The sequence below is a fragment of the Aplidium turbinatum genome, chromosome 3 (genome assembly GCF_918807975.1).
Source record: "Aplidium turbinatum chromosome 3, kaAplTurb1.1, whole genome shotgun sequence".
Taxonomy (NCBI): Eukaryota; Metazoa; Chordata; class Ascidiacea; order Aplousobranchia; family Polyclinidae; genus Aplidium; species Aplidium turbinatum.
Genome location: NC_137474.1, coordinates 7,029,164 through 7,056,007, shown reverse-complemented (window position 1 = coordinate 7,056,007; position 26,844 = coordinate 7,029,164). Strand labels below are relative to the sequence as shown.

Sequence of the window (26,844 nt, the reverse complement as noted above, 5' to 3'; positions counted from 1 at the left end):
TTTAGCTTTTACGTGTAGAGTTATAATATACTAGCCTAGTGTATTTCAAACAAACAACCACACTGATGCCATAGTGAATTAATACTGGTCGAATATGCACAGTTTTGAAATTAACCATTTGAGGCATGTTATACGTTCTATTTGAGCAACAACTCCTTTTAAAATAGAAAAAAAAATATTACTAGGAAGACTAGGAAAAAAGCTGATCGGATTATAGCCAATCGTTTATCAGCTGAGCTTGTAGGCTTGGCAATGTTTAGCATATTTCAATTACGGTAGTCTCATTTTGCTTCTGCAGCAATATAAATGTCAAATCTTTACAATAGCCCACGAAATAGATTATTGTCGACCGACAAAATAAGTCGGCTAGGCTATTGTTCATGCATAATATCCCATCAAAAAAGTTGTCACCAAAGCAAGAAGGATGGCAAAAATATTCAACAAATTATTGCAGGTCACCATAGCAGAGTTGTCCCATGTATAACGATCTGGTGGTGCAGGCTTGGAAGGGTTGTTTGCAATGTCTGAAAAATAAAACAAATTATTTTAGATGTGGCTAAAAATTTTCAATTAGGCTACACTTACACCGACGTGAGTACGAAAAAAAGTGAGTGAAAACTACATAACTTCCACCTTGTCGTGGCGGTAGATCTGTTCTGATTTTAATCGTTTATAGTTTATTTTTACGATTTTATACGAATGGCAAATGACTGAGAAGTTTGGAAGACCATGATCGCCAACGTCTCTATCAGATCAGGCACATCAGTTTATTTTAGAATCTGTAGCATACGGGATATGAAATACCCTACCATCGCCATTGATAAATACACTTTCATCTTCATCTTCCGTTGTCTTTGCCGCCTGACTGCCCTCTACTGCCATGCTTTGTTTGGAATGTTTGGAATCTTTTAGGCCTACTTCGATATCATCCTGTTTTTGTTCAGATATTCGAAGATCACATGCAACACCATCAGGGCTGGCTTTCGTAAACCAGGTTGTGTTCGTTAGCTGAACACAACACAAAAATATAAAATTATCCTTATAGTAGGCCGTCATATTTGGTCACTTAGAGAAAGGAACTTAGTTGCAGCATAAGTGACAAAATACCGACAGTCTAAGTTGCAACAACGATAAATTTTGAAACGTTGGTTAAAGTGCTGTAGCCCATTTAGAGTAATACACTGCCAGAATAATGAATGAGTGGTGCAGGCTTCCACAGTTCACTGTTGCAGGTCCTAAATAATTGATAAAAGATATTTCAAGTTATCAGTAGCTAAATTTTCGATTGGCCTGGAATATGTTTTTAAAGAAATACCAAATTGCAGTAATATATCACTGCACTTGCAATAAGAATAATAGGGCCTAATTGTTTCTAGAATAATATACTGTAGCCTACTGTAACTATAGGCTGCTAATATTGTGACATATAGGCCTATACAGACCTATTTAAAAACACATTGAACTCAAGTAGCCTAACTAAAAGTTGAGTAGCCCTGCATTGAAACAGACAGAATTGACGGAGGGCTAAATCTGCCGAGATTACGATTAGCGTAATATGCTTTTCACCGGGAAACCACTAGCAAACTAGCTTTGGACTTACATTTTGCTTCAGCAATGGCTTCGTAGAGAAACTAACAAGAACGGTCATAAAACTTGAGATTAGGAAAACAATCGGCCCTACATGAAGGTAGTTTACTCTGGAAAAGAAAGTTCACAAATTTGAAAAGTTTACAAACTAAAACAGTCGTTTTAGCTAAGGCTATAGCCTATAGCTCGCAACGTTTATGCACTTTTCAAATTTTGGTTCTGGAAACTTTTACAGGAACGCTGTGTGGCAGCGCGGGGAACCTAAGATTAATTATTTTTGCTATTGAACGGTTGACTCGTCTAGTAATTTTTAATTGAACAGAAGTGCAGTGTCAACTTCGCAATGGCTGAAATCTTTAGGGTAAGTTTAGTAATTGCTAACAGGCAATCGTTTAAATGCAGTCCACATGTCATCACGTCATTCTTTCGATGGAGGTAGGGAGAGTGGGGCTAGTCGGAAAGATTTTTTTTTAAAGTGAAATTTAAAACAATTCGTGCATAACCTGACAACTTGAAGCGGCTTAAATTATCACCTATGGTGTCCTCTATCATACAACCAAAAATAAGTATTGAGTCAATTAAGCTTTTAATAAAAATTTAAAATAAACAAACATACAATGGATTTTTCAACTAACCCCATGCCTGGGGTTAGTTGAAAAACGTCAGTTTGATGCCCACCAATGAACTGGATACTATTTTTTCAACCAACAAACATTAACATGGGGTTGTAAGCAAATATGTTAACTTGCTTTAAAATCAAAATGCAATGAATTCTACATCAAATCATCGTAAAAACATTTTTTAATAAACGCATTGTTAAAACTTGTGATGCCGCATATATAGCACTTTCCAAGTTATTCAAATTAAAATTTTACAATGTATATCTGCTTAAAACAAGTACATTGGAGCTTATACTACTTATTATCATACCACGACGATATACTCGTATCATACTACATAGTCATACCGTTATCAAAACGTTTTCCAACTAACCCCACCCACTATTTTCCAACTAGCCCCATTAACATATGACAAACTATTTTCTTAAAATATTGAAGCATGGTGCGTTGGACTAAAATTTGTTTATTTCTTAGTGTTGTAGAACACCTACAGCTGACACACACTAAAAAACTTCTGCCTATCTTTAACGATATCGACGCATAAGATGTTTTTCAATACGCCAAAAATTTTACTTCGAAAGTAAGAAAATACAAAATTGTCAGCCAAACAGGTATACCTTGACTCAACAAATCGAAACTAACATGGATTATGTGTTTTTATAAACTACTTCACATGTTGGCAACAAATATTTAAAAAAGTTATCAAGAGTTAAAAAAATGACCATTTTTCAACTAACCCCGCCTTCCAACTAACCCCACTCTCCCCCTGGAACGTTCCTCCATCTAGTTCATGCTCCAATAGAAAAATTTACCGTTTTGATTATTAAGTCTGCAAATTTAGAATTAATGTATATAGGACGGATTTTTTTGTTGTGTTAGTAGGCTATTATACCCTTGCTGCTTCTTTTGGCAAGTTTTCTTCCGACTTATGATAATCTATATCGTAGGTAATCCTACTGCAAGCTGCTCTATCACAATTTACCAGTAGGTTATGTTACAATTTGTTTCTGATTTTACATAAATCAAGAAGCCATTTTTAAGAATAAACGACACTTACTTGTGCACAATCCATGGTCGTGTCTCGTCTTTATCACAATTGGGAGCAGCAAATGTAAAGTCTAAGATTAATCGAATGACCCCAACCATGAAGCCACTTACCAAGCCCCAAAAAGCTCCCTATAAAATTTTGTGGTTGTTAATTTTCTATGTTAAAGGCGCAGTTACAAGTTAACAAGGTTAATCAAGTTATCTTGACAGATGAATCCGATTAAATTTGGAAAAATAAGCTACCTAATTCTGTAAAAAAAACCTTTGATCTTAAGATCTTAAAAACTTTAGGCATGGACTTCTAAATAGTAGCATCTGGACTGGAAACGCAGTGACCAACAAAAGGCCAAACAGTTGGTACAACAGTTGGCCAACAGTGGGCCAACAGCCAAGTAACTAACCCTGTTGGCCCACTGTTGGCCAACTGTTGTACCAACTGTTTGGACTTTTGTTGGTCACTGCGTTTCCAGTCCAGATGCTATTATTTAGAAGTCCATGCTTTAGGTCTTAAAACTTCGCATGGGATTTATTAATTTAAACAGGATCTCACTTCTTGTTTCTTCTTGAACAGATTAATCACCTCACCTGTGACTTTCCTTGTTCTGTTTTGTGATTTGCTTCTTTTTAACTCCCATCATAATTTGTTGCCAAACAAATGAGCCTAATCGACTTTGATAATTTGTGTCATTTAATTATTTTGTTCATTAAATTTTTGTGTTAATGCAGGCACCTAACTATCTCACGGTCATAGTTGACTAAAATATAATTGTATTCACCTGCTCATTTATTCTTGGCCACAAAACCGCGAATAAATATAAAACAAATATCGGAGGACCCAACGCAGATTGTATGCTCTGCAAATATACAAAAAGCTGCCCTCCGGCAGAAGACAAAATAACTGGTATCCATAAGATGCTGATTATGACGAGAACGCACACGGTCAACCTGAATCAAAGAAAACACAATGCTGGTAAATGACTTTGCTAATACTACAAACGAAATACCCATAGCTACAATACGATTTGCCCTATACAACACGATTTGCCCAATACGATTGATCAATCATCACAATGTTTAAGATTTGTCATTAGGGTAGTGGAGATGCAGGACCTATTATACATCTTTATATTATAGGCCTACACTTATTATATTATACATCTTTTTCTTTTTTGCTTTCATTCCTTCAGCTCATATGAAAACTAAACAAAATGTTTAGGGAATACGGCCAAGTTCAATGTTTATTGACTGTATACAGTGGCGTACGCAAGATTTTCTCAAGGGGGGGGGGGGCATTGAGAGTAGCGTAGCCAGGAATTTTGAAAGGGGGGGCTTTGACGACCGGCGGGCGAAGCCCGATGGCGTTTTCGCTTAAGACGACACCCAGCGGCGGGGGGCCTCCCCCAGAAAATTTTGAAAAATTTCTTTGAATTTGGTGCATTCTGAGAGCATTTTCAACAAAAATATGGGTATGAATATTCCTGTAAAATGGTGCTGTCAGGTGGCATAGCAAAAGGATAAGATCATGTTTTCTTCGGCATTTTTCGAAAATAAAGCTAAGTCTCTATGTTTTCTTGTTGTTAATTCCTGGCTGAGATGTTTGAATGTTTGGTATTGGCAAAACTCGCTCTTTTAATGCAGTTTTGTTTAAAATTAGGCAAGTTTTTTTTAGACTGAAAGCATCATTCCCAAGCATAAAGAGACTGAAAGCATCATTCTCAATATCGTGACGTCACACGCGTGCCAAAGTGGGGTTGTAACCCCCCCCCCCCCCCCCCTTGGCTGCGCCACTGGCCATTGATATCCCAGACGTCTTCATGATATCCCAATATGGTTTTAGTTTAGACTTTATCCATTTCTCTCTCACTAATCACTATAATAGGCTTACAGAACACTATTCTACATTGGAATACCTGGGGTGGGGTAGGTGGATTGGGCCATGTATTTCGTATTGGCTTAGTCTATAAAACAACATTGTTACAGTGATTGCTTTGACAGAGCAATGCAAAACATATTAAATGCCTTAATCTACGTCGTTAACTACTAAACCATTTTTAAGGGGGGGGGGGGGGGCATGGCCCAATGCACCCCCCCCCCTGCGTACGCCACTGACTGTATAAATATCTTGAGAGTCGAATTTATTTTTGTGTAGTTAAAGCTTAGGCTATACAAACTTTTATGAAGAGTGTATAATAGGTCATGCCCCTAAAGGACCTACCGTATTACACACAAGCAAACATTGAAAAACAAAACATATTTTTTCACTCTCATTACAAAAACAAGCAAATAAAAATGTGAAATAATAATGCTTAATGTTAATAGACACTATAATTAATAAATTAAGATTAATTGGCACTACATCAATAGCTCTTGGGGGATAAGCGTCTTCATAAGGGGGGTGACTCTTTTCCGCCACGGCCAAATTCCCTATGACTTTCGGAGCTTAGGCTAAGTGTAATATGATGTTGTTAGAAAAGTAACGTTTACTTTTACAACATAGGCTTACAAAAGTTATATCTTCAAGTACCTTAACTCATTGTATGATAGGTCCTGGACGTTAGGCTACTGTATAATAAGTCCTTCAAGGATTCATTTTTAATTTTTAGTTAATACAAAAAGTATTTACACAAGCAACCACTCTAAAATTTTGTGACAACTTAGATTAATTACCACACAACTGCAAATAAATACAAACTTTGCAAAGAGCTTTAATAACAAAAATTATTGCCTTATTGCTGAACTCTCAAGAAACTTACATTTTGATCTCAAAATGGAAAATCCTGTGTTTCTCTTAAACCGGAAGCTTTTATAACACGAAACTTCACATAAATTAGTTGGACTAAAATCTTAATCCAAAACCATAAAATCTAAAACATTCATTTTGAAGTAAAAAAATACAGTGCCGTATAATAAGTTCTTCTGTACAATAGGTCCAGTATCTCCCCTATAACGGAATTGCTAATTTGTGTTTCTTCAATATGCTGTCATTTTCCAAATAGTGAATTGTTACTGTAGGCTACCGTATCTATTCCAAACGCTTTCACATAGTAGCCTAGCCTACTTAACGTCTTGTGGCTAAAACGAATATATAAATAGAAAATTTTAACTTGCTAAAGTGTCACTCGATAATTGCAAAGAAATATACTTTTCATACAGTGACTTTCGCTTCATCCCAAACTCGTTAGTCATCCTTCAGTTCTCAAGACTTGTGCACGGTATCCAGGCCATCTGCTTTTGCATTTCATGGCTACAATACAAACTAATACAAACCAACCCATGAACAGATTCGTTATGGATCTAGATATAGAGAAATGGCCCTCCTAGGCTATTGCGTTTAATATTCAACTATATGAAACTCACTTTCCGACAATTAACATTTCCCTTTCCGTTGCTTGTTTACGAATTCTTTTCCATACATCAATAGTAAAGATTGTGCCAGTGCTGTTGAAGATGGACGTTAAGGAACTCATTAAAGCTGATAGCATTGCGGCAACCATTAACCCACGAAGCCCTTTCAAATAAAAAAGTTGTTGATACAAAAATAGCTACAGTGCATTGACTGTCTAATACAAAAAACATTGACTGTCTAATACAAAAAAAAAAAAAATACGAATGTGCGATCGGTATACATAAGTTTCTACTTGACTGCGTAGTCAAGTGGTAAGAACCAGCATAGCGCGTCTGTTCGACACTCATCCAGAGCAGGAGGCTTGAGTCTTTGGCAAGACTCTTAGTTTATTTTAGTTTTATTTATTATTTGCATCAGACACAAAGTTCATAGAATTCAAATTCACAAGCGCTACCATACAAAAATTCAAATAAAAACGGCATCATTTAAGCTACATCAATCAACCATAACGAACTGAATACTGAAAAGTTTGGGTGTTCATCAGGACAGTTATCGTTTCTAGCACTAATTGCAACGTTCATCTGAGGAAATTGAAAGTAAAAGCAACAACAAACAAGATGGTTTATTGCTTCACTGACGTTTCGCGCACCATAACAATGCGCATCCTCAGAGCGAATAACATACAAAATGAAAATAGTGTGAAATTTTATTTTGTATGTTATGAGCTCTGAGGATGCGCATTGTCATGGTGCGTGAAACGTCATGAAGCAATAAACCATCCTGTTTGTTGTTGCTTTTACTTTCAATTTAATCATATGAAATTGCAACTAGTGCTAGAAACCATAACGAACTGTAACCTATGCTATACACAGGCACAGGCCTGACAACTTGCGAACTGGTGGCTTGACAGAAGGCCGATGTTTTTCGATTTTGAAGTTTAAGCTAAACTCACTTTATATCCCTTTGAAATGATAGTTTTGAGAATCTAAATTGCCAAAGTGTGATCACTGATCACTGAATCTCAAATCATTTTAAAACTCCTAATATTACGCTAAATGAATGATAATACTTTCCCAAATATCAGTGTTGCCAGACGCTTTTTGGATTTCCAGCAGCTAAAATCTAATCCGTTATTTGAATGGTAACGATGGCACAGAAATAACTCAAAATCACACAAAATATAGAAAAGACTATATTTATCAACTAATACTCAAACTATCAACTTATAGCCTACTGGTGATTTTAGCTATTAATACAGATCGACCTTCAGTTGAATTTTAAACTATACACGTTGTCATGGCCTGTGATAAAGGTCGTCATGCAATCAACATACAAAATATTGTAGTAGTACCTAAGTAAAAAACATTGAATTGTAACAACAATCAGGTGACATGATGTTGCACAATGACAAGCTTAAAAGTGGATATGAAGATTGGCTTCCTTGCCTTCCCGTTCACTCACCGGACATAGCCAAAGCGTAAAAAACATATAAAAGCCTAATTAATATAAACAATTTTGAGACTATATAGTCTCTTTAGATTTTTATACCGTTTGGAAGGAGCTCCAGTACAAGTTTTGGATAAGCAATATTGGAACATCCGAGTGGGTTGCCGCATATTCTTTCGCACTCATTAATATCAGCACATGCCACTTCGTCAGGAAAGAGCACTCTGCTGATCATTCCTATGAAAATTTCAGAAGCTTGCTAACAATGTTGTAACAAGAACTATTCCAAATGATTTTTGGGTCGAAATAAAATTTTACCTCATGGCCTTATAAAGTTGTTCTATGCAAAACAGAGTTGTCAGTAAGAAAAATAATTGTAAGCCTATAGGCTACCTGAACGTATGCTAAAACAAATAGTTTTGATTTGAAACAAAATTTGTTTTCCATAAATTTTTTAAAGACATGTAAACAAATAGGTCTGGAAAATCTTCCAAAAACATGATAGCCTATCAACTATGAGGCAACAAACATTGGATGTGCTTTATGTGTTTGAGAATTAAAGTGAGTTTTGTTTTAGATTTGAAAACGAAATGAAAATGATTTTATTTCAAATTAAACAAAGACAAAGAATTTTATGTTAAACAAAATACTTCAAAGTGTTGTTTTTTCTGAGCAGCCAATTGTAACATTCGCCCTCATAAGGGCAACGTGTGTTTGAACCAGAGCAGTAGCCTAGATATGATAATTTGGACCCAGTAGCAATGAGATCCTTCGGGCCCCGAATCAAAACACTTCTGAGAAAAATTGTATCCAAAGAATACGCGGAGGTTTCTTAAATCTTCCGGCCTCCTTGGAAAGGTTGCAGGACCCTAAAATCATGTCAGATAGCCCATGGGTCCAAAGGTATCCTCTAAACTCCCTATATCAACGCTCCTGGTTGGAAGATTACTGACAAAAGATGTAACCACGACACTACAGCATGCTGGTGTCTCTACTGAATTACTGACCTGTCATGACAATCATGTACATTGGCAAGATTTTTAGAAATCCCGCCAGCACACACCCTCCTTTGGCGTGTTGGAGATTTTTTGCTGCAAGCGTTCTCTGTACTATGACCTGTTGCAAAGCAAGATAGGTGGTGAATTCATACCAAATAAAATATGTTGCATTCCAATCTTTACAATTGAATTAACATTTTGCTAGTGAAAATTTTATGTGTGTAGCCTAATTAGCCGCTACCCGCTAGATATCATATTATTTTAATTTTGGTCATTGACGCGTCCTGGACAAAAAAGATACAACGAGCTACAATAGTCGGTAACCCAGCACGTGTCAATGAAGGAGAAAAGATGGCAAAACCTTAAAAGGTTTAAAACGTGTCTGAATATAGTAGGCTAGTTCATGTAGTGCGGGTATACATCACGTAGTTGGCACGATCACAAAATCCCAAAAATAAAACAAAAACAAAAGAAGCAAATAGCCTGTCTAGTATTAAATAACAGCCTAATGGAAAGTGTTAGCCTGCAATTAACTCAAACCATGTTGGAAAAGCCCAAATATTTAAAATGAATGTTTTGGAATGATAAATCTGTTTACTTGGTCGGTGCACCAATACCAGGAACCAAGAAAATATATCCCAAAGAGCATTCCTGGCCATGGGAGGTCTGAAGAGATTGGATCTCGAAACAAATGAAAAGAATCCTCCCTTGGAACTCCACATGTTGTGTGGTTACCGGATTTCAGGGTGTCTAATGTTGTCTGTGGCATGGCACTCATGTATAGAACTTTCAAGTTATCATATCCTCCCACTTTCATGAAGCCTATACAACAACGTAGAGCATTGGATGAGAACTGAACTTGAGGATTTTCAAGCTAGATTTAGACCAACGTTTATGTAGACAAGTCTAATTTCTAACAATTATAATGAACTTGTACATAAACTACGGTAGCCTACAACTACGCGTTTTTTGGTATAGCAGTTCATAAACCAAATTCAAATGACCAAACCATGACCAGAAAGGTAAGTTGCAAGTAGGAGGGAAGGCACTGTAACGAGCCACAGTAGGTTATATTATATGTCCGCTCAGTGGTTAAGCGTCCGACTCAAGATCCAGCGGCATAGATTTAGCGCTGAGGGTGTGAGCGTGAGAAACGCATTTCATGTCTGCTCTTCATTCAACGGCACCGGTCTGGTGAATGGAATAATTCCTCGGCAACAGCTATTGGAAACTTCACTCTGTCAATCTTGATATTTCGCCCCGCGTCAGTGGTTCAAAGCCTTTACAAATATGCAGGGCCGGATTTAGCTGATGGGGGGCCCGGGGCACTTTTAGATCGGGGGGCCCCTCTGTAAAAAAATTTTCGCCCCTCCGGGGAGAAAAGCCACCTCCACGTCTACAATAGCATTACTCCAGCACTACACACCAATTTGCAGAGTCTTTAAAGGCTGAAAGGAAAAAAATAACGCAAAGTTACATTTTTTCCACGTAGGGGGCCTTTCAAAAGTCGGGGGGCCCGGGGCACATGCCCCCTCTGCCCCCCCCTAAATCCGGGCCTGCAAATATGCGAAACTGCCAGGAATAACCTATCAAGGCTTTGTCAGTCCGAGGATAAAGATACCAACCAATCAACGTTAAGCGTACACTCACTATCTATCATTTTACACAACTCTGCGCTGCTCATCAGTTTTAAAGCTTGCGTAAAAACATGAATATATAAACTCAGTATAGCATTGCTTTCATAATCTTACCTATTGTCATAAGAATTACTCCTCCAACTAGCATAATGACTGTTTGCATGGTGTCTGTGTAGATCACTGCTTTTAGCCCACCCAAAATTGTATAAATGGCTGTCACCACTAAAAGAGTAACTGCGAAACAAAAATACTACATGGGATGCAATTTTTGTCAAGTAATAGGCTATAAGTTTTGTGGTTTATGTATACATACCGAACGTATTTCAAATAAGAATTATTTAGCTATTGTAACTTATTTTTGTTGACAAAATTGCAGCATTGAAGATTGTATACGTCACCACATCTATGATCTATTCTACAAAAAGTTTACATTATAAAAGTTGTTCAAAAAAAAAAATATGTTAATGTGATGTTTGCGTGAAGATGTGATTGTATGACCGATTCTTCCAACGTCAACAGTAAAACATTAAGCCTACTGTGACTTTGAGGAAACAAAAAGTGTTATTTCAAAACGGACTTCAAAACTGTTTGTCTTGCTTTCTCGTCCACAATCTTAACTTCTAAAGTCTTTGCCATTACACATAGAAAACCACACAGCTATTCGACTCACCAATAGCCAGATATAAGTTAATACGGAAAGCTTGTTGTATAAACAGTGCTCCTGCGTATAAATCAACGGCTATCTTTGTTAAGACATAAAGAGCGAGTGAAATAACCGTGAGTGTAACCCGCAGACGAACTCCTCCAAATCGTTTCTTCAAGTATTCCGGCATTGTGTATACCTTTAATGATAGTTGCAACATCAAATAAATGTAATCTAACAGGGATAGTTTTAGAGAAGCCTATATAATAATTTACCAACAAGTTTCCTGAGTAAGTTTAACTTAACTGGTTCAGTGGCTTGCTAATAAACCATGTCCATAAAGGCCAAGAAACAATGCAAAATCAAACTACGAAACTATTACTAGCCTATCATTTTGGCATTAAAACAAAAACTAAATAAAATATGCAATCTTCACTTTGTAGCCTATATTTAATCAAATATATCAATTCCACCTGTGAAGCTAAGTAGATTGGCAAGAACAACCAACCCAGTTGTAAAATGTTGAATGGTGCGATCCACTCAAAAGATCCTACTGCAATCCCTGACGCTGCGCCGGTTCCAGCCAAGCCTATAAAGTGGCCTGTTCCAATGTTAGAAGCAAACATGGAGGCACCCACGGGAAGCCATAACATGTTTCGACCCGCAAGGAAATAACCTTTAATACTGTCCTTGTTACCAGCTCGTGAAGCCTGTAAATTACAAAAGGTTGTCTTTGTATTGTACAGTTTTGGGATCTTTATTGAAATATCGTCACATAAAAATTTGTATTTGAATGAAGAGATTGCCCTGCGACCCTGCGTCGTCAGCTCTCGTCAAAGCGTCTAAAAGTATGCGAAACTGTCAGGAATTACCTATCAGGGGCTTTGTCAGTCCGAGGATAAACATTTAAAACATAACCAACCAGCCTTGATTTTTAAATATTTATAATAATAATAATGCTTTTATTTGCGCCCATTGAGATTTACAGTACACTGCGATCACAGATGCGATACAACAGACGACATAAAACAGCGAAGTGACATATAATCTTTGAGCCAGCTGCTGCTCCCCTTAGTTTGGCTTGCCATTAAGTGTCTTCGACTTCAAACATTATCAAGATCTTAATATAATCTGATCTAAAGGAATTGCCATCAGATGTTAAAACAGCCATTTCAGCCGTCAGATGGTAAAGTACCGGGTCCCCTTCTGGGTACCGGGCCTACTTCAGCTTTCTGGTGGTAAAATAGCCGCTTCAGTCACCAAACAGTAAAATAAGAATTTAGTCTAGTAGCCTAGCCTATAGTGATTTCCCCCGAAACACGAATTTCAAAATAAACAGGCTAATATTTGTTCAAACTCAAAAACTGAAATGGCACAGGTAAGAAGATTGCTATCCCTATTTCTGCACTAAAAATTAGACCAAAACCGTTTTTCAGATTGCAGCAATCAGCAAGTGTTTGACCTAGGCTCAAACACATTTTTCAAATCAAATAGAAAACTTTCTGACTGGCTACAGTGCTGTGCTGTAAATTCTCTTCTGATGAGCCTAGAATGACCAGTGAAACATCAATGGAATCCGGAAGTAATACTAAAGCGCCATGTGAGTGTGACAAATAAATGTTCAAAAAAGCAAACGCTAGATAGAGATGGTAAGTTTTGCGGTTCAAGAAATTTTAAGATTGTACAAGATTTGTTAAATGACCATGCTTAAACGACATCAATAAAAGTTTGTTCACAACCTTTATATTCCTAACATTGTCGATGAAAGGGGCCCGAAAATAAATTGGTACCGGGCCCGAGAAATCCTGTAAACGGCCCTGTGCTGCCCACTCCCATTCCCGTTTTGAAAGCTCTGACAAAACCAATCGGAATGCTGATCAGACCGCAATGAGGCAAAATTTTATTGGAAATCGTTTTATGGTAGCTAGTTAAACACAAAGAACGTGTACAATCGCCAAGTCAGGTTTTTCCTTTACTATCCCTTTAAGAAAATGCAGTTGAATGTCATGCCTAACGGTATAAAAAAGATAGTGGAAACCCAAACAATGTTTGAATGTGTTGAGAGACTTCGAAACGCCTTAGCTATCAGTGTGTAACATGCTAAATATCAATCCAATTGACAACGAATATGCGAAATTGCTTCCTGCACTCACACTTTTTGCAATATAGCCTAATATGGATGTTGGATGTTATTCAGATGTGCTGCTTCTAGTTAAATGTTTCAACCGGCTCGGTGGCTTAGTGGTTAGTGCATCAGCCTCTCAATCGGTATGCATGGGTCGATACCTTTTCGGGTCATACCAAAGACTTTTTAAAAATGGTACTGAATCTTAATTCCTGCTTGGCAATGCGCAATGGATTCGGGTAATAATGTAGGCTACTCAGTTGCGCCTCTATAGGGCTGAGTTTGACGCTGTCTGCTTTGTAAAGCGCTGAGGAGCAACGCAGCGCTATATAAAAACAAGCATTATTATTATTATTATTCTCACCCAAATACCAATAGCAAGCGTAACAAGAAGATAGGCAACAACAATCACAATATCCACTGCTCCCAGGATAGTTCTGTCATCTTCATAATGTCCTTCGTCGGTTGTCATTGGATAAGTTGTAACATCCATTTTGTTCGGTAGCCTTTCCAAAGCAAGCAAATCCATTACCATATAGTTCTCTTTGATACACTATTGAAAGTCCAGGCTTACTTTTTTAAAACAAATTTTGTTTTCCTTAATTTGATCGAAATCAATCTTAGTTGCAAAAGAATAGGCCAGCATTAGTTTCATACAGTAACATCAAACGAGGTTTGAGAACCAAACTCAATCCAAGAAACAGATATTTACTACACACAATAATTATTTGCCTGCTATTACATCTCACAAATCTGCCAAGCAAATCAGAGCTTGATCTAAAACTATTTGTTTTGTATCCGAAACCGGAGATAAGCTGCAAGCACGCTGAAGTCAGAATTAAACTTTGAATCTTTCTTTTAATACATTAATTTCTTTCATCTATCAAGTGGAAAAATTACAGTTTTCAAGCATTTCTTTCACAGTTCTGTACCGACTGCAACTGCAGTCGGTTCTTGACGTTCTTATCATCGCTCATAGGCTGCATGGTTTGGTTGGTTTTGAATTGTTATCTTCGAACTGACAAAGCCTAGACAGGTTATTCTTACTAGTTTCTCATAACCTACTTGTAGAGGCTTTTAGCGCAGGGTCGGTAGGCCTGACCAAGATTGACAGAGTGAAGTTTCCGATAGTTAAAATGTTGTTGCGAGAAATTGTTTCATCCATTAGGTGCTTCTGAATAGTGAGCGGTCGTTAGAATGCGTCATTCAAGCGCACACCCCGAGAATCGAACCAGCGCCGTTTGATCTTGAATCTTCTTTGTTCACGACGTCCGACCATAGACCGTATCATTTACGATATCTTCTGTATGAGCTGAAATGTATATCACATGAGCTCTTCATCTGAAGAATTATAAAGAAACTGATTTGATGGCCGTCATAGTCTTTCACAGCATTATATGTAGTAAAACTGATTTACTAAAGCAACACTGTTGTTTGCGATTTTAAGTTCTCTTGGGAACGAAAATACGATTCATCTTCAAATTCACCGTTTTGCGGAAGTAACTGCAATCTTGCATCTTAGATAAACGCAGCGTTTTGAAACTCAGCTTGCAAAGCACTAAATGAAGTTTTTCAATGCAGAGACCTATCGGCAAAACATGTGGACAATAATTATGAGAAGTGGTCGCAAATCCAAAAATAGTAAACACTCGAATCAATTGCCAAAACAATTATTTCCGGTGGATATGGAGTAGGAACGTTTGACAAAGAAAGCGCGGGTGTGCAAGCAATAACTTGTCACAAATGACAGTTCGGTTATTTTACGTCGTTTCAACTTCATCCCTTTTTTCAGTGAAATCGCATTTCAACTGCCATATATTTTTGAAAGACGTTGCCACTTTTACACGTAACGTGATGGTTTGAAAGCAACTTCTGATCACTCCGGCCGCGTATCTAATTAAGTTATTTTAGTAAAACCGATTTGGGGATTTCCCATATCAAAGAAATCAAAAGTATTGTAAGCTTGAACATACGAAGTTTTTTTTGACATCAATGCATTGTCATCAGAAAATGCATTTAGCTCCGATAGCTCAGTTGGTTGGCGCGTGACTTCGTTAAAAATGGGAATAATTTTTTGTTATTATTATGGTTGAAACTATCCATCGATCAGACTCCGTTATTTTCTTTCATACAACTTTAAATACATTTTAATAGCAACATGTGTTGGAGCTGACTCAGCTGGTAGCCACTTTAACAAGTCGAAATTCTGCCACTAAACTTGACTAGAATGAAACCGCCAACCAATCATAAGCTACGGTTTAAGTGACGTAAAAAATGGCGAAAAGAAGATAATAGAAAGCAAATTAGGTGATGGATTTTTTGTCAGCTGGTTGGCTTTGGGGTTAGGGCTAGAAAGTAGTCATTTCATTGACGCGGGTTCGATTCCCACCACTGCTATTGCTCTTTTTCTTCTGTAATTACCAAATAAAGTCCAAAACAAGCATTAACTCTCTGGATGAGTGCTAGAAGGGTCACAATTGGACGGTAGCCTCTTATAACATGTTCTGATTGGTTGGTGGTTGCATTGTAGTCATTCGCAGTGGCAGAATTTCGACTTGTTAAAGTGGCGTCTGACTCAGCTAAAACCAACCTTAAACCAAATGACGTCGGCTGAAACAATCTGACCCCTTGAATGACTTTGCATAATTCAATGTCTCATCAATGTCGTAGGCCTAGTATCATTGTTCATATCTGTTTTATCTTTTTCTTTCTTTTTAATTGATTTTCAATTTTTCTGCCCCCCTCCCCCGAAAAAAACTTGTAGATTTGCGCCTGAGTGGAACTTTTTACCTGGATTTGAGCTACGGACAGTTCTTCATTCAAGTTTAAGGACATTTCTTCATTCAAGTTTAAGGACAATTCTTCATTTGTGGCTTTTAGGTTAAGGAGATGAGAAACTACATCCGCTTTTGACTCATCAACGACACTTGAAGAGGCTGATTTTACAAGTGCTGTGGGTTACTTTTAATGGGTGTTATAGGAGTGGCGAAGTTGGTTTCAAAGTAAGTTAAGCGGTTTTGTTGAAAGCAAGGTTGTAGTATAGCTTGAGGTGTAAAAAATGTCGGATTAACTTAACCCTTCTGTATGTGGAAAGAGAAGCGAAGATTTGCGTCTCGTATTGTTACGTCACTTGGGCTTTAATTTTCCAACTGACAATTAAACAACATCCTACCTCACTCCGTCAAACTCGGTAGCCGGACCCAGTGCTGCATTCGAGGGTATACGCAGTATACAGTACTCTCTGCTTTATCGAGCAACTATAGTAGCCTATACCCTCTAGTTTTCCAGAGAGAATGCCTGTGCTATCCTTACTGATTCTTGACAACTATTAACTAACCACTTAACCCTTTAAGGACCAATGGTACACGGGTATGGCCTAACACAAACTTAATTCCTTTGTCTAATTTTGATAATTCACGTTTTTGTAGAATAAAGATTAGTATGTTGCAAGTATACCCTGTGCTTTTTTAGCGAATGCAGCACTGGCCGGACCTGCGTTCAAAGGGCTCATCTAGTCTAAAGTATGCAAAACTTCGAAACTGGTATTCTGAGTAGGCTAGTCCCAGGATAAAGATTCTAACAATTAATTAATTTCAACTTAAGCCTATTGTTTTTGCTAGGTAATGCTGTTTCAACAACTATCACGAAAACCTGGTAGCTCAGTGGTTACGCGCCCGACTCAAGATCAAGCGGCGATGGTTCGACTCTCGGGGTGTGCAATTAAGTAACGCATTTCAGGGTTGCTCATCATTCAGCGGCACCTAGTAGATGGACTAATTCTCCGGTAACATTTTAACTATCGGAAACTTCACTCTGCCAATCTCGGCAACCGGCCATGAGTCAAAAGCCTCTACAAGTAGGCCTATAAGAAACTACAGGAATTACTTATCGACGCTTTGTCAGTCCGAGAATAAAGATTCAAAACCAACCAACTCTCCCGAAACCAACCATTTTATTATTTGACATTCTCCAAGAATGTAGTTAAGCCGCAAAGAACTTACTGCGAGTATGCATACTAATAAGGGTAGCTTGGAAAAATTCCTATGGGTCATACCAGGATTTTGCAACAGGATCTGTCTATGTTGAGTCAATGGCAAATGCAGATAGATCGTGGTTTGAACACAATTAAAATCGCAAACAAAAAAAAAATCGACAATTTTACGCCTAAAATTAAAATTTCTTCCTCGCAACCAAATCTACTGCACATAACAGCTAAAACAATAGAATTAAAAATGAAAGCAGACAACTAAAGCTGTACAGCAGGAAGGCTTAATTTTCAGTTGTCACCAAACGTTGACCTTGACCGGGTAGGTGTTTTTTTGTTTTCATACACATTGGAACAAAAGTGCACAGTTTAATTTTTATATCAGTTTGCAATGTCACAGCATAAAGACCATTGTCAAACCTACCTCTAAAAGAGCAGTGCCTAACAAAAATTTATGAAAATCTTGTTTATTGTAAGGTAGCAACAAAACACACAAAGAAGTAGCATTGATAGGAGTTTATTGTAAAAAGAAGTGGTATAGAATTTGGGAGCTCTTTGGAGTTTTCGAAAAGTTTACCACTTACCGCTAGAGAATTAGCTCAGGAAGAAGAAATGCCCCTCCCCTTACAGCTGCTACAGACGACAGTGCAAAACTATAGTTGTAACTGAAAATAAAATCATAAAAAAATTGTAAATTTTGAAACTCGGTATCCTTACAAACATGAAAACCATACTATACTAAGTAACTGCCACCTTCTGCAGCCTGCACGTACCACAACAAAGTCCAGATATGATTCACAAATGTTCCGTTTTTAAGCAAATGAAACAACCTATTCAAGTTGATTAAATTGTTCATTACATTAAAATTACGTAAATCTGAAAAACGCGCCACCGTGCCTAACTACTATAAAATTTCACGCAAAGTTTTCGAAAAGCACGAAGTGCAGTAGCTCGGTCAAAGCTCTATTTAAGCAATGTCGACATAAGTACTTCGGTTGTATGAATGAAACAATTTTCTTTGCAAAAATTGAGCATGATTTCTATGTAATTGAAAAAATGTTGCTCTAAGGCGATATTTCAGAGAAAATCTAACATTAATAAACGTGTTTTGCCAACGAAACTGCGTAGCGACACGACGACGTATACCCGACAAATAAATTAGCCTAAAATGCAAAAAAAAAGAAGTTGGCGGGCTTGTAAATCCCTTGCAAAAACGTATCACTCTGTCGACTACAGTTGCCTCAGCCAGAAAATCAGTCCTGTTTTTACTTTGATTCATGAATAAATGTAAAAACAGGACTGATTTGCTGGCTGGGTTCATTTATTGGTCAGTGCATGACTGTCCTCTTGTCACGAAGTTTTCCTCTAGCTCTACTTCTTGTCTTGAACATCGCTTGATTGAAAAGATGCTGAAAAATATTTTATTTTAATAATATTTTTAGATAACCGCATGTTTTTTTCGGTGCCTCCATGGTGTAGTTTCCATATAAAAAAAATATTTGTTATATCTCCTGATGTGTACATTGAAAATGAATGTGAAGCTATGCCGAAATAAACTTGATTGATAATGTTATTTTCATTTTATTAACATTGTACTTTTTTTTTATTCATGGAGGCATTGACACATGCAAGCCAATTGGTATTACGCTGATACTTGTTGCGAAAAAACTTATCGCGGGAATTGTACAAAAATGTTCTTACCCTTTCAAAATGTGTTGGTTTTGAGTTTTTTTCATCACCACCCAATTGTGGAGGCCCAAGCTCAAATATACTCCGTAAAAACAAGTTTTCCTGCGCAAAAGTTCATGTAAAACGTCAAGTCAACCGATAGCTTACATGTTGAAACGGTGACTGGTTAGACAAACGTTGCTCCAACTGCTTACAAAAGAAACTGGAACAAGTCAAGTACAAAAAATTACTTGACTTGGTGTAAAAAAACAAAACAACCAAATTGAATACTTTGTATATGTAAAGTGTTTGATCCACCATGACTGTGGATCAAAAGTTCCATACAAAGTCATTGAAACGATGTAAAGATGTAAAAGTCATTGTCAATCATGTTTCTTTTTGTGCGTCCAAGCGGATTCAGACACGATGGTTTTAGATGGAGCCATTTCTCAGCCGGTTTTAAATACAGTAAATGAGATTTCCCAGAAAGCAAAATCCTTTATTTTTACAGTGATTCAACATCTGCAGACGTTGAATCAATGCAAAAATGAAGAATTTTTATTGTCTGGGTCAGGCTGCAAACATAATAAAAGCCTCGTTAACAAGCAAAAAGTGCAAACATACCTTTAAATGTAAATTAACTCCAGTGCCTAGTAGTTCCTTCAAAGCGGTGTAGTGACGCTTGATTGTCCAAGTGTTGATGTAGAAAATTTCGGAACCAAAACGAACTTGTTCGTTGGGAGGCGATACTCCCTACACAGCAAATCCAATCAAAACTAAATTACAAACTTGGCCTGAACACCAGGGCTGTGGAGTCGGGAAAGATTTTGGCGCATCCGGAGTCGTTAAAAAAAGAGCGACTCCGACTTAATACAAAACGTTAAACAGTAAAGTTTTTGTTTGTAATCTTTTTTCAAAATATCGCTTCTAACACTTTACCAGTAAATAGAAGTGTTTGTCTTTACCAGTTTTGATGTTCGACCGTTTCAAGTTCGATCACAACTACAGCAAAACTACAAATTTTAAAAGAATAAAAAAAAAAATGAAAATCTGGCAACCCTAAAACCAGAGTAGGGCAGTAAAAAATCTGGTAACACTGAAACCGGAGTCGGACAGTTATAAACCGAGGAGTCAAAGTCGTATATTTTTCACCCGACTCTACAGCGTTGGGGAACACCATACATTAAACCCGTATGTGGTACGTGCCTCAACTGCTCTCACGATGTCTCGAAAGCTTGACCTCTGCTGTCTTCTGTCTTTTTTCGCTCGGTACTTGTTGCTATCTGTGGCCAGCTCCTTCAAATCGGAGATGAGTTGTTTCTCGTTCAGTTGACGCTTAATGACGTGCTGAAAGAAACATTTGCTAACTAAATAAAAAACCTTAAATAACGTCACAATAACCAGAAGAACACGCCTTTAATCTCTTTTTAAATGCCAAGTGATCGTTCGCCTAGCTTCAACAGTGTTTTTAAATATTATATATTAGCATTTGCATTTTAAAGCAAATCATTACCATGATAGAGTAAAATCGTTTGGTTGAAAAAGCAATTACATAAAGGAAGAATACATGAAATTAAGGCGATGTTCTGTACGTAAGTCTCACCCCTTCATCTTCAGAACGCATTATTTCATAAAATAAAGCAATAGTCTCCCCCGTGGAGATTCTTAAGTCGACATTACTGCTGGTCAAGAGCTCAGGTAGCCGAGGTAGGACGCTGGGGAAACAAAACAGGAATTCAATTGATAAGTAAAATAATTCATAAGTTTCATGGAACCAAAATGTACTGTTAGATTATTCAATGCACGACGACAGCAGCATGGCAATTAAAACGTGAGGCCGTTTCGTATGACTGGTTGGTTGTGTTAGGAGTATTTCTACAAACTGTAACAACAAAGTGTATGAAATTACATCACCACACGCGTGGCAAGATGGTGAATCAGCGTTACCATAGTAGCGTCATAAAAAAAACTGTTATGCAATTGTGGAGAGAGGCCTCATTTAGACTACATATCGGTACAATTCAGAAGTTTATAAATAGAAAAATAAGCAATGAAATATCATTCTACATAAACAAAAAAAAGTATTGAAAATTTCAGTATGGACTTTAACATGAATTCAGTGACGATGAATTCTCCATCTTCTTTGAAACAAAATGAAGGGTAATAAATAAAAAAAATATTGAAATTTGCACTATGGACTTTTATATGTTTCAAATATTGCCGTCGTTGAATTCAGCTCATCTTACTCACCTCTCCGAAAACTCTTGGACTTTGACAAAAGGCGACACAGAAAGAAGTAGAGCCCAAGAAGACAAAGCGTTTTGATGCATCTCTGATGCTGCAGGACTTACAACGGGAACACTTTTGTCCCCTTTCAAAAAAGAACCTCGAAAAGTGGTTTCAAAAGCGCTCATGCACGACAAAATTTCTTCCATATCATCTGTACCGAGAAATGCAAGAATTCCCAAAACTTGGGCGAACTGAAACGTAAACATAGTCTTTTGTGTGAACAGATTTAAGTGTAACACGACACGATAGTAAGAGTACGAAACATTATACCTTCGACCTCGCGATAACGGAGAAGGAGGTGTCCAGAAGAACAGTGAGTAAATAAGGTTTGAAATGGCTGAATATCGCTTCTTCTTCGCCGGTCACTCCCAACTGAACAGCCGTTATCGCAAGAACGTCAGCAGCAATAGCCTGCTCCACTCCTTTCCCTGGGAAGAGTTTATGGTGTCAACGAAGGCGTGGCATTGAAAAGATGATTAATTTCGGTATATCAATCAAAGGGTAATGGCACTTTTTGTCACACCCAGACTTACGCCCGGGTATAAAAGATTTGGATTAAGTAAACGGGAAGGCAAAGAAGAAAACCTTCGCGTCCTTCAGGAATATCCATGAGTATCTTACCAAAAACACAGTCGGGTGCTCATGAGCGGTGTCGAACCGGCGCCCTTTGGACCCGTCCCAGGATTTTCACTACTCGCTTTGCAGGGGAAAATGCCGTAAAGGCACTAAAATTGAAGAATATAGCTTCGCCACTTTAATTAGTATTTTGATTGGTCAGTCAGAGATTTATTTCAGTATTTAAAAGAGTTTTATTACGTTTACGTACAAATGACACACATACCTTTTCGTAAACATTTTTCCAGTCCATCCAATAGAGTTTCTTTGTAGTTTTCTAAGAATTCTATCATCCAATGTGACAAGAAATATTTTCGAATTGCATTTAGGCAATCCATTCTAAAAGACAATTAGGCAACAATGTAAAGGTATTGAAGAGGTGCTTGCAACCAATACAAAGGTCACTACTTTGACAGATTTCGATTGACATCAAAATCATAGGTTTACATTAACTAAACTATCTGCTCTTTATACTGTAAATAAAAATAAAAAACTAGATCCGTTACTTCACCGAGTGAATTCCTCACGGTCGAAGACAAATCAAACTTAAAATAATGATATCTTAATATCTTACTTAATATCATGAAGTTTAATATCATGAAGTTTTATTTCTGGTGAGGAACATGCGAGCACAAAACTTTCTGAAATGTGATATGGCTTGAGTTAAACATACACATGGGGTACATGAAGCTCACCTACACAAAACAATGGTAGAATTTCCATGAATATGTGTTCAAATATTTTTTCATGGTTTGATTGAAATTTTTCACTGCTAAAATAAAGCCAGTGCAATCAATATAAACGTGAAGCTTTGTGCCTTTGCATAGGCATAATGCATTACAACAAACCTACCTGTATTTGACATTCTTTTCAGTTAAGCCTTCAATGGCCTCTTTTAATTTTTCTTCAACAACTTCTAGTGGAGTAGTTTCAACAGGGCTGTCTAAAGCAACAAAACAAAGACTGTGATCACTCAAGAGGTATTGCAGGTATGAAAAGTATGGGTTTGCTACTATTCGGTGAGTCCGATTCGGTGAGTCCGATTCGGTGAGAGCCTTTTTCGGTGAGAGCCCTATTCGGTGAGTTTTTTTTTTTTAATTATTGCGCGCCGTAGCCTAATTATCATTGCCGTTATAGGGTTAGGGGTTTTTGTGTTTTTTTTTTGAATTTTTGTTTGAAAATTATCGGGTACCGTAGCCTAATTAAAACCCCAAAACCCCCCCCAAACCCCAAAAAACCCCAACCCCAAAAACCCCCAACCCTCTAACCCCAAAACCCCAACCCCCTAACCCCAAAAACCCACCCCAACCCCAAAAACCCCCAACCCTAGGCTACGGCGCGCAATAATTTAAAAAAAAAAACTCACCGAATAGGGCTCTCACCGAAAAAGGCTCTCACCGAATCGGACTCACCGAATCGGACTCACCGAATCGGGCCATTCCGGAAAACTATAGCCAGAAATTGGTTAATGCAACAGTCTTGAAATGACATAGTTTTGAATTAATCTTATCTTCTTCTGTTAAATTTCCTAACCTACACTTTGTTGCACTTCAAAACTGATAAACTAAAATAATCAACAAGTGGCAAGAAAATACATAAAAATTTTGACCCTGGATTGTTGTGCATGAGAATAATGTCAGTGTCACTACAGTTTTTCAGCACATTAACAAGTTGTTATTTGAGGCACACCTTGCAAAAACAACTAGAATATTTGTACATTTTGACACCCAAAAGTGAACTCTTCCCTACCAACTCAGTAACTTACCACACGGAGTTTCCTCATGATAGAAATCTGCACAAGCAGTAGCAATACTGCTACCTTCACTCAAAGTATCTTCTTCTTGAGACTGTGGGGCAGAGTCAGCTGAAACAATAAGAGAAAAACCTTTAAGTAAAATAGCTCCTTCACAAAGCATAAAAACTAATAGTCATCACATGTACTGCATCGTCAAGTACACTGATACAAGTTAGCAAAACATGGTGGCTGATGCACACCTTTCAAACAAATAAACTGAGCCGAACTTTCCAAATGAGCAACTACTGTATATACTTTTTTTAGTAGGTCCAGTTAATGGAATCTGTGTAAAATATATGATATTTTAATGAATAAAGGACCTTGTTTTTTCAATTTTTATTTGTTGCAAGACATATATATAATCACAAGTAGACAGTTGCAGTAACACAGGAATGGCTGAGTTTGAAGACAGAAAGCAGTGAAAGACTTCAACTGGCAATCAGCTGGATTTTTTCTGAGTGAAGAAGTTTATAAACTGAACAGGAAAAAAAGAATCTTTTTCAGATAAGCTATATTAATATTATCAAATAAATCAAGCATTCTGTCTTGCTTCAGCACATCCACAACTCCGGTAGACATTAAGCAAATCTAGCAATTCTTTAAAATGCACTATCAATCAATCAGTTAGGTGTGTTCACCACTAAGTTAGATATTAATTGTTTTTCATTTGGAAACACATTTCAAACCTGAAAAACTTTTTAAGTGAATTTATCTTTTCAAATGGAATTCTGCAAACTTCAAAACTCATGTTAGTAATGTTTAGATTATATACCTTTGCTCATATCACTAAGCCCATTCTTGTAACCTCTTCCTTTTGCTTTTTTACCTTTATTTTTTGGCATTTTCTTTTAAAAGATGTGACAAGACTTATAAATTTTTTATATTAAAAACATTGTCTCATAAACAGCTAATATTCTGCAAAAAGTAATAATAGCATTTATCATTGTCAACTAATCTATTGGAATAGAAGCAATTAGCAAGTTATTTCATTACCATGTACCATTACTCTTAGGACCATATCGAAACTAATACTTGCTAAGAAATTCCATTAATTCAGAAGAGGTCAAGAGGGTCTGTGAGATAGTGGCGGTTTCATTCTTGAATTTTGCGCTGTGTGAATATTTTAAGCCTTCTGGTTCATGTGAAAAAGATCACCTCAAATCTTTGCCTGCACTGATACCTGAGTTATGAACTGCTTACATTTACTTTGGCCAAATAAAAAAATATGGAGCCTTTTTTAGGCCTCTAATCTCTTTTATTTTTCCGGTAACCAAGCATGGCTTACCAGAGATTCTAAATTATTCTGCACGGCAGCCAAAATAAAAATCCACTAAAATTTTCTGTTTTTAAAAATTGGTTAATTGATATCGAGTTTTTGCGTTCAGCCGTTCACTCAAGTAAGAACAATAGAAACAAGGCCCTGAAACATACTTGGGTAAAACTGCACTTTAGCTGCCCAAATTAGTAATCAGTAACCAAGAAATGGTAGAACATGTCGTCATTCTTGAATTTGATGCGGAACATGAATTTGTGAATGTATGATGGAAACAACGTCCTTGAGGTGCCGAACTGGCCCGGCAGCTTTCTTTTAGCCCGCATTCACATATTTTGAACTGATTGCGTATGAACGTTGGGATAATCAGGATCGACAAAATGTTTCTGCTGTATGATGACTGAGTGCATGTATATTCCATTCTGGATGTGACAATGTTTGCATATGGCGCCCGTCGCCTATTACTGGTTTTTTTTTGGTCTTTGACCAATTTTTTTAGCAAATGTCCGAAAAAAATATAGTCAGTTCGGTCAAAATGTCCAAAAAAAAAAAACATTTCTCAGCGAAACTTAGTGTTGTAGCTGGTCAGGTGGGCTGGTGGGCTAGTGAAAAAAAAGGTTAAGATCGACCCCTGCTCACTTGTACTTTTTCCTGTCGTGTAAGCATATATTGTTACTAACCTACCATACTAATATTAACCTAGCCAAACAATGCAATAATGGTTGGTGGAACATGGGAGCGGTTGCTTTTGTATATTCTGCTTTCACAATGATTTCTGTCCAGTGTATGTTTGGAGTACAATGCTGCCACAGCAAATTTGGAAAAAGCACAAGATTTAAGAAAAAAAAGCACAAGATTGCAAAATTGAACCTTTGCGACCCATTTTGTGCCAATTTAAAGAATAACAGGGCTCTGAAATCAAGAGTTTAGAGAAGATACATGTTTACTAAATCACTGTTCTGTTTCAATTCGTGGTCTTTAATTTAATATCACAAATCTTACAAAAGGCTATATACCGATCAGTTTTGTCTTCTTGTATCGAACTTTTAAAATCAGGATCTTTCAACCATTGTTGACGATTAAAAGGCTGTTTATACCACTTTTTTGTTTTGGGACTTGGTGAATAATTGTCATTATTTGATGCTGAATAGTGATGTACTCTTTTCGCTGCTCTTGTTATCTAGCAACACAACCTCTGAGTCTGGCGACAAGCACATATCGCAAGCCTTAAAGCAGCCGGCGGCCATGGCCGCTAAGTAGTGCTTGAATGACCGCCGGTGCTACCTTCTCAGTCGGCCAATTTGACCGCCGGATTCTTCTAGCTAATTATTTAATTTCACAATAGAACGATCGTGGATTAACAGTCGAAAATATCTAGTATCAAAGAGTGACACAGAATTACCGACGTTTATTTTAACAAAGTGTTAATCCAAAGTGCTAATTTACATCGGCTGGCAATATTGTCGTTTTTATGTCCGACAACATTGAATCGTTGTTAAAAAGGATAACTACCCAGACAACAAAATTTGTCATTTTTACCCCGATTTAACGACTGCAAACATAGAATCAATAGTTGACATCCGAAGGGAAAACACGTGTCTTCATAGTTGAGAAATGTTTCCGCTGTGGGTTAGTGACCTCACACCCTCAATGGTGACATCATAACGGTATAAATGGTCAGGTTTTATGAAAGGCGGTATGCCAGTATGCAGTTGATACAATTTAGTGTCGTTAGATGGTCCCGCAATACCGGATTACAATCCCGATAAA

The 26,844-nt window shown here is 37.3% G+C and overlaps 2 protein-coding genes across 2 annotated transcripts; both read right to left on the bottom strand.

Annotated features, from left to right (window-relative positions):
* Nucleotides 1-62: 62 nt before the first annotated feature.
* LOC145767481 (sodium/myo-inositol cotransporter 2-like) lies at nt 63-11,977 on the bottom strand. The gene is made up of 12 exons (XM_082579314.1): nt 11,798-11,977; nt 11,352-11,523; nt 10,796-10,915; nt 9,643-9,866; nt 9,054-9,162; nt 8,149-8,283; nt 6,612-6,762; nt 4,031-4,199; nt 3,265-3,383; nt 1,601-1,697; nt 810-1,008; nt 63-524 (listed from the first exon to the last, which is right to left on the bottom strand). The coding sequence occupies exons 1-12, from the start codon at nt 11,975-11,977 to the stop codon at nt 379-381; spliced, it is 1,821 nt and encodes a 606-aa protein (XP_082435440.1). The 3' UTR covers nt 63-378.
* Nucleotides 11,978-17,384: 5,407 nt separating this feature from the next.
* LOC145766474 (interferon-related developmental regulator 2-like) lies at nt 17,385-24,712 on the bottom strand. Its single transcript, XM_082578194.1, has 11 exons — nt 24,574-24,712; nt 23,772-23,870; nt 22,859-22,949; nt 22,233-22,345; nt 21,662-21,819; nt 21,353-21,582; nt 20,706-20,817; nt 20,305-20,449; nt 19,727-19,851; nt 19,136-19,225; nt 17,385-18,843 (listed from the first exon to the last, which is right to left on the bottom strand). Exons 1-11 carry the CDS (start codon nt 24,641-24,643, stop codon nt 18,763-18,765), a joined length of 1,314 nt encoding a protein of 437 aa, XP_082434320.1. The 5' UTR covers nt 24,644-24,712; the 3' UTR covers nt 17,385-18,762.
* Between the last annotated feature and the right edge of the window lie 2,132 nt (nt 24,713-26,844).

Coding starts and splice junctions, on each gene's coding strand:
- LOC145767481 (XM_082579314.1), bottom strand. CDS start 11,977: ATGTTATGGCTTCCCGTGGGTGCCTCCATGTTTGCTTCTAACATTGGA. Junction 9,867..10,795: donor AGTAATTCTTATGACAATAG/GTAAGATTATGA, acceptor GTTGTTGTATAG/GCTTCATGAAAGTGGGAGGA. Junction 525..809: donor TGTATTTATCAATGGCGATG/GTAGGGTATTTC, acceptor TTTATTTTTCAG/ACATTGCAAACAACCCTTCC.
- LOC145766474 (XM_082578194.1), bottom strand. CDS start 24,643: ATGCCAAAAAATAAAGGTAAAAAAGCAAAAGGAAGAGGTTACAAGAAT. Junction 23,871..24,573: donor GCTTAGTGATATGAGCAAAG/GTATATAATCTA, acceptor TTATTGTTTCAG/CTGACTCTGCCCCACAGTCT. Junction 21,820..22,232: donor GGAAAAATGTTTACGAAAAG/GTATGTGTGTCA, acceptor AACTCTTCCCAG/GGAAAGGAGTGGAGCAGGCT.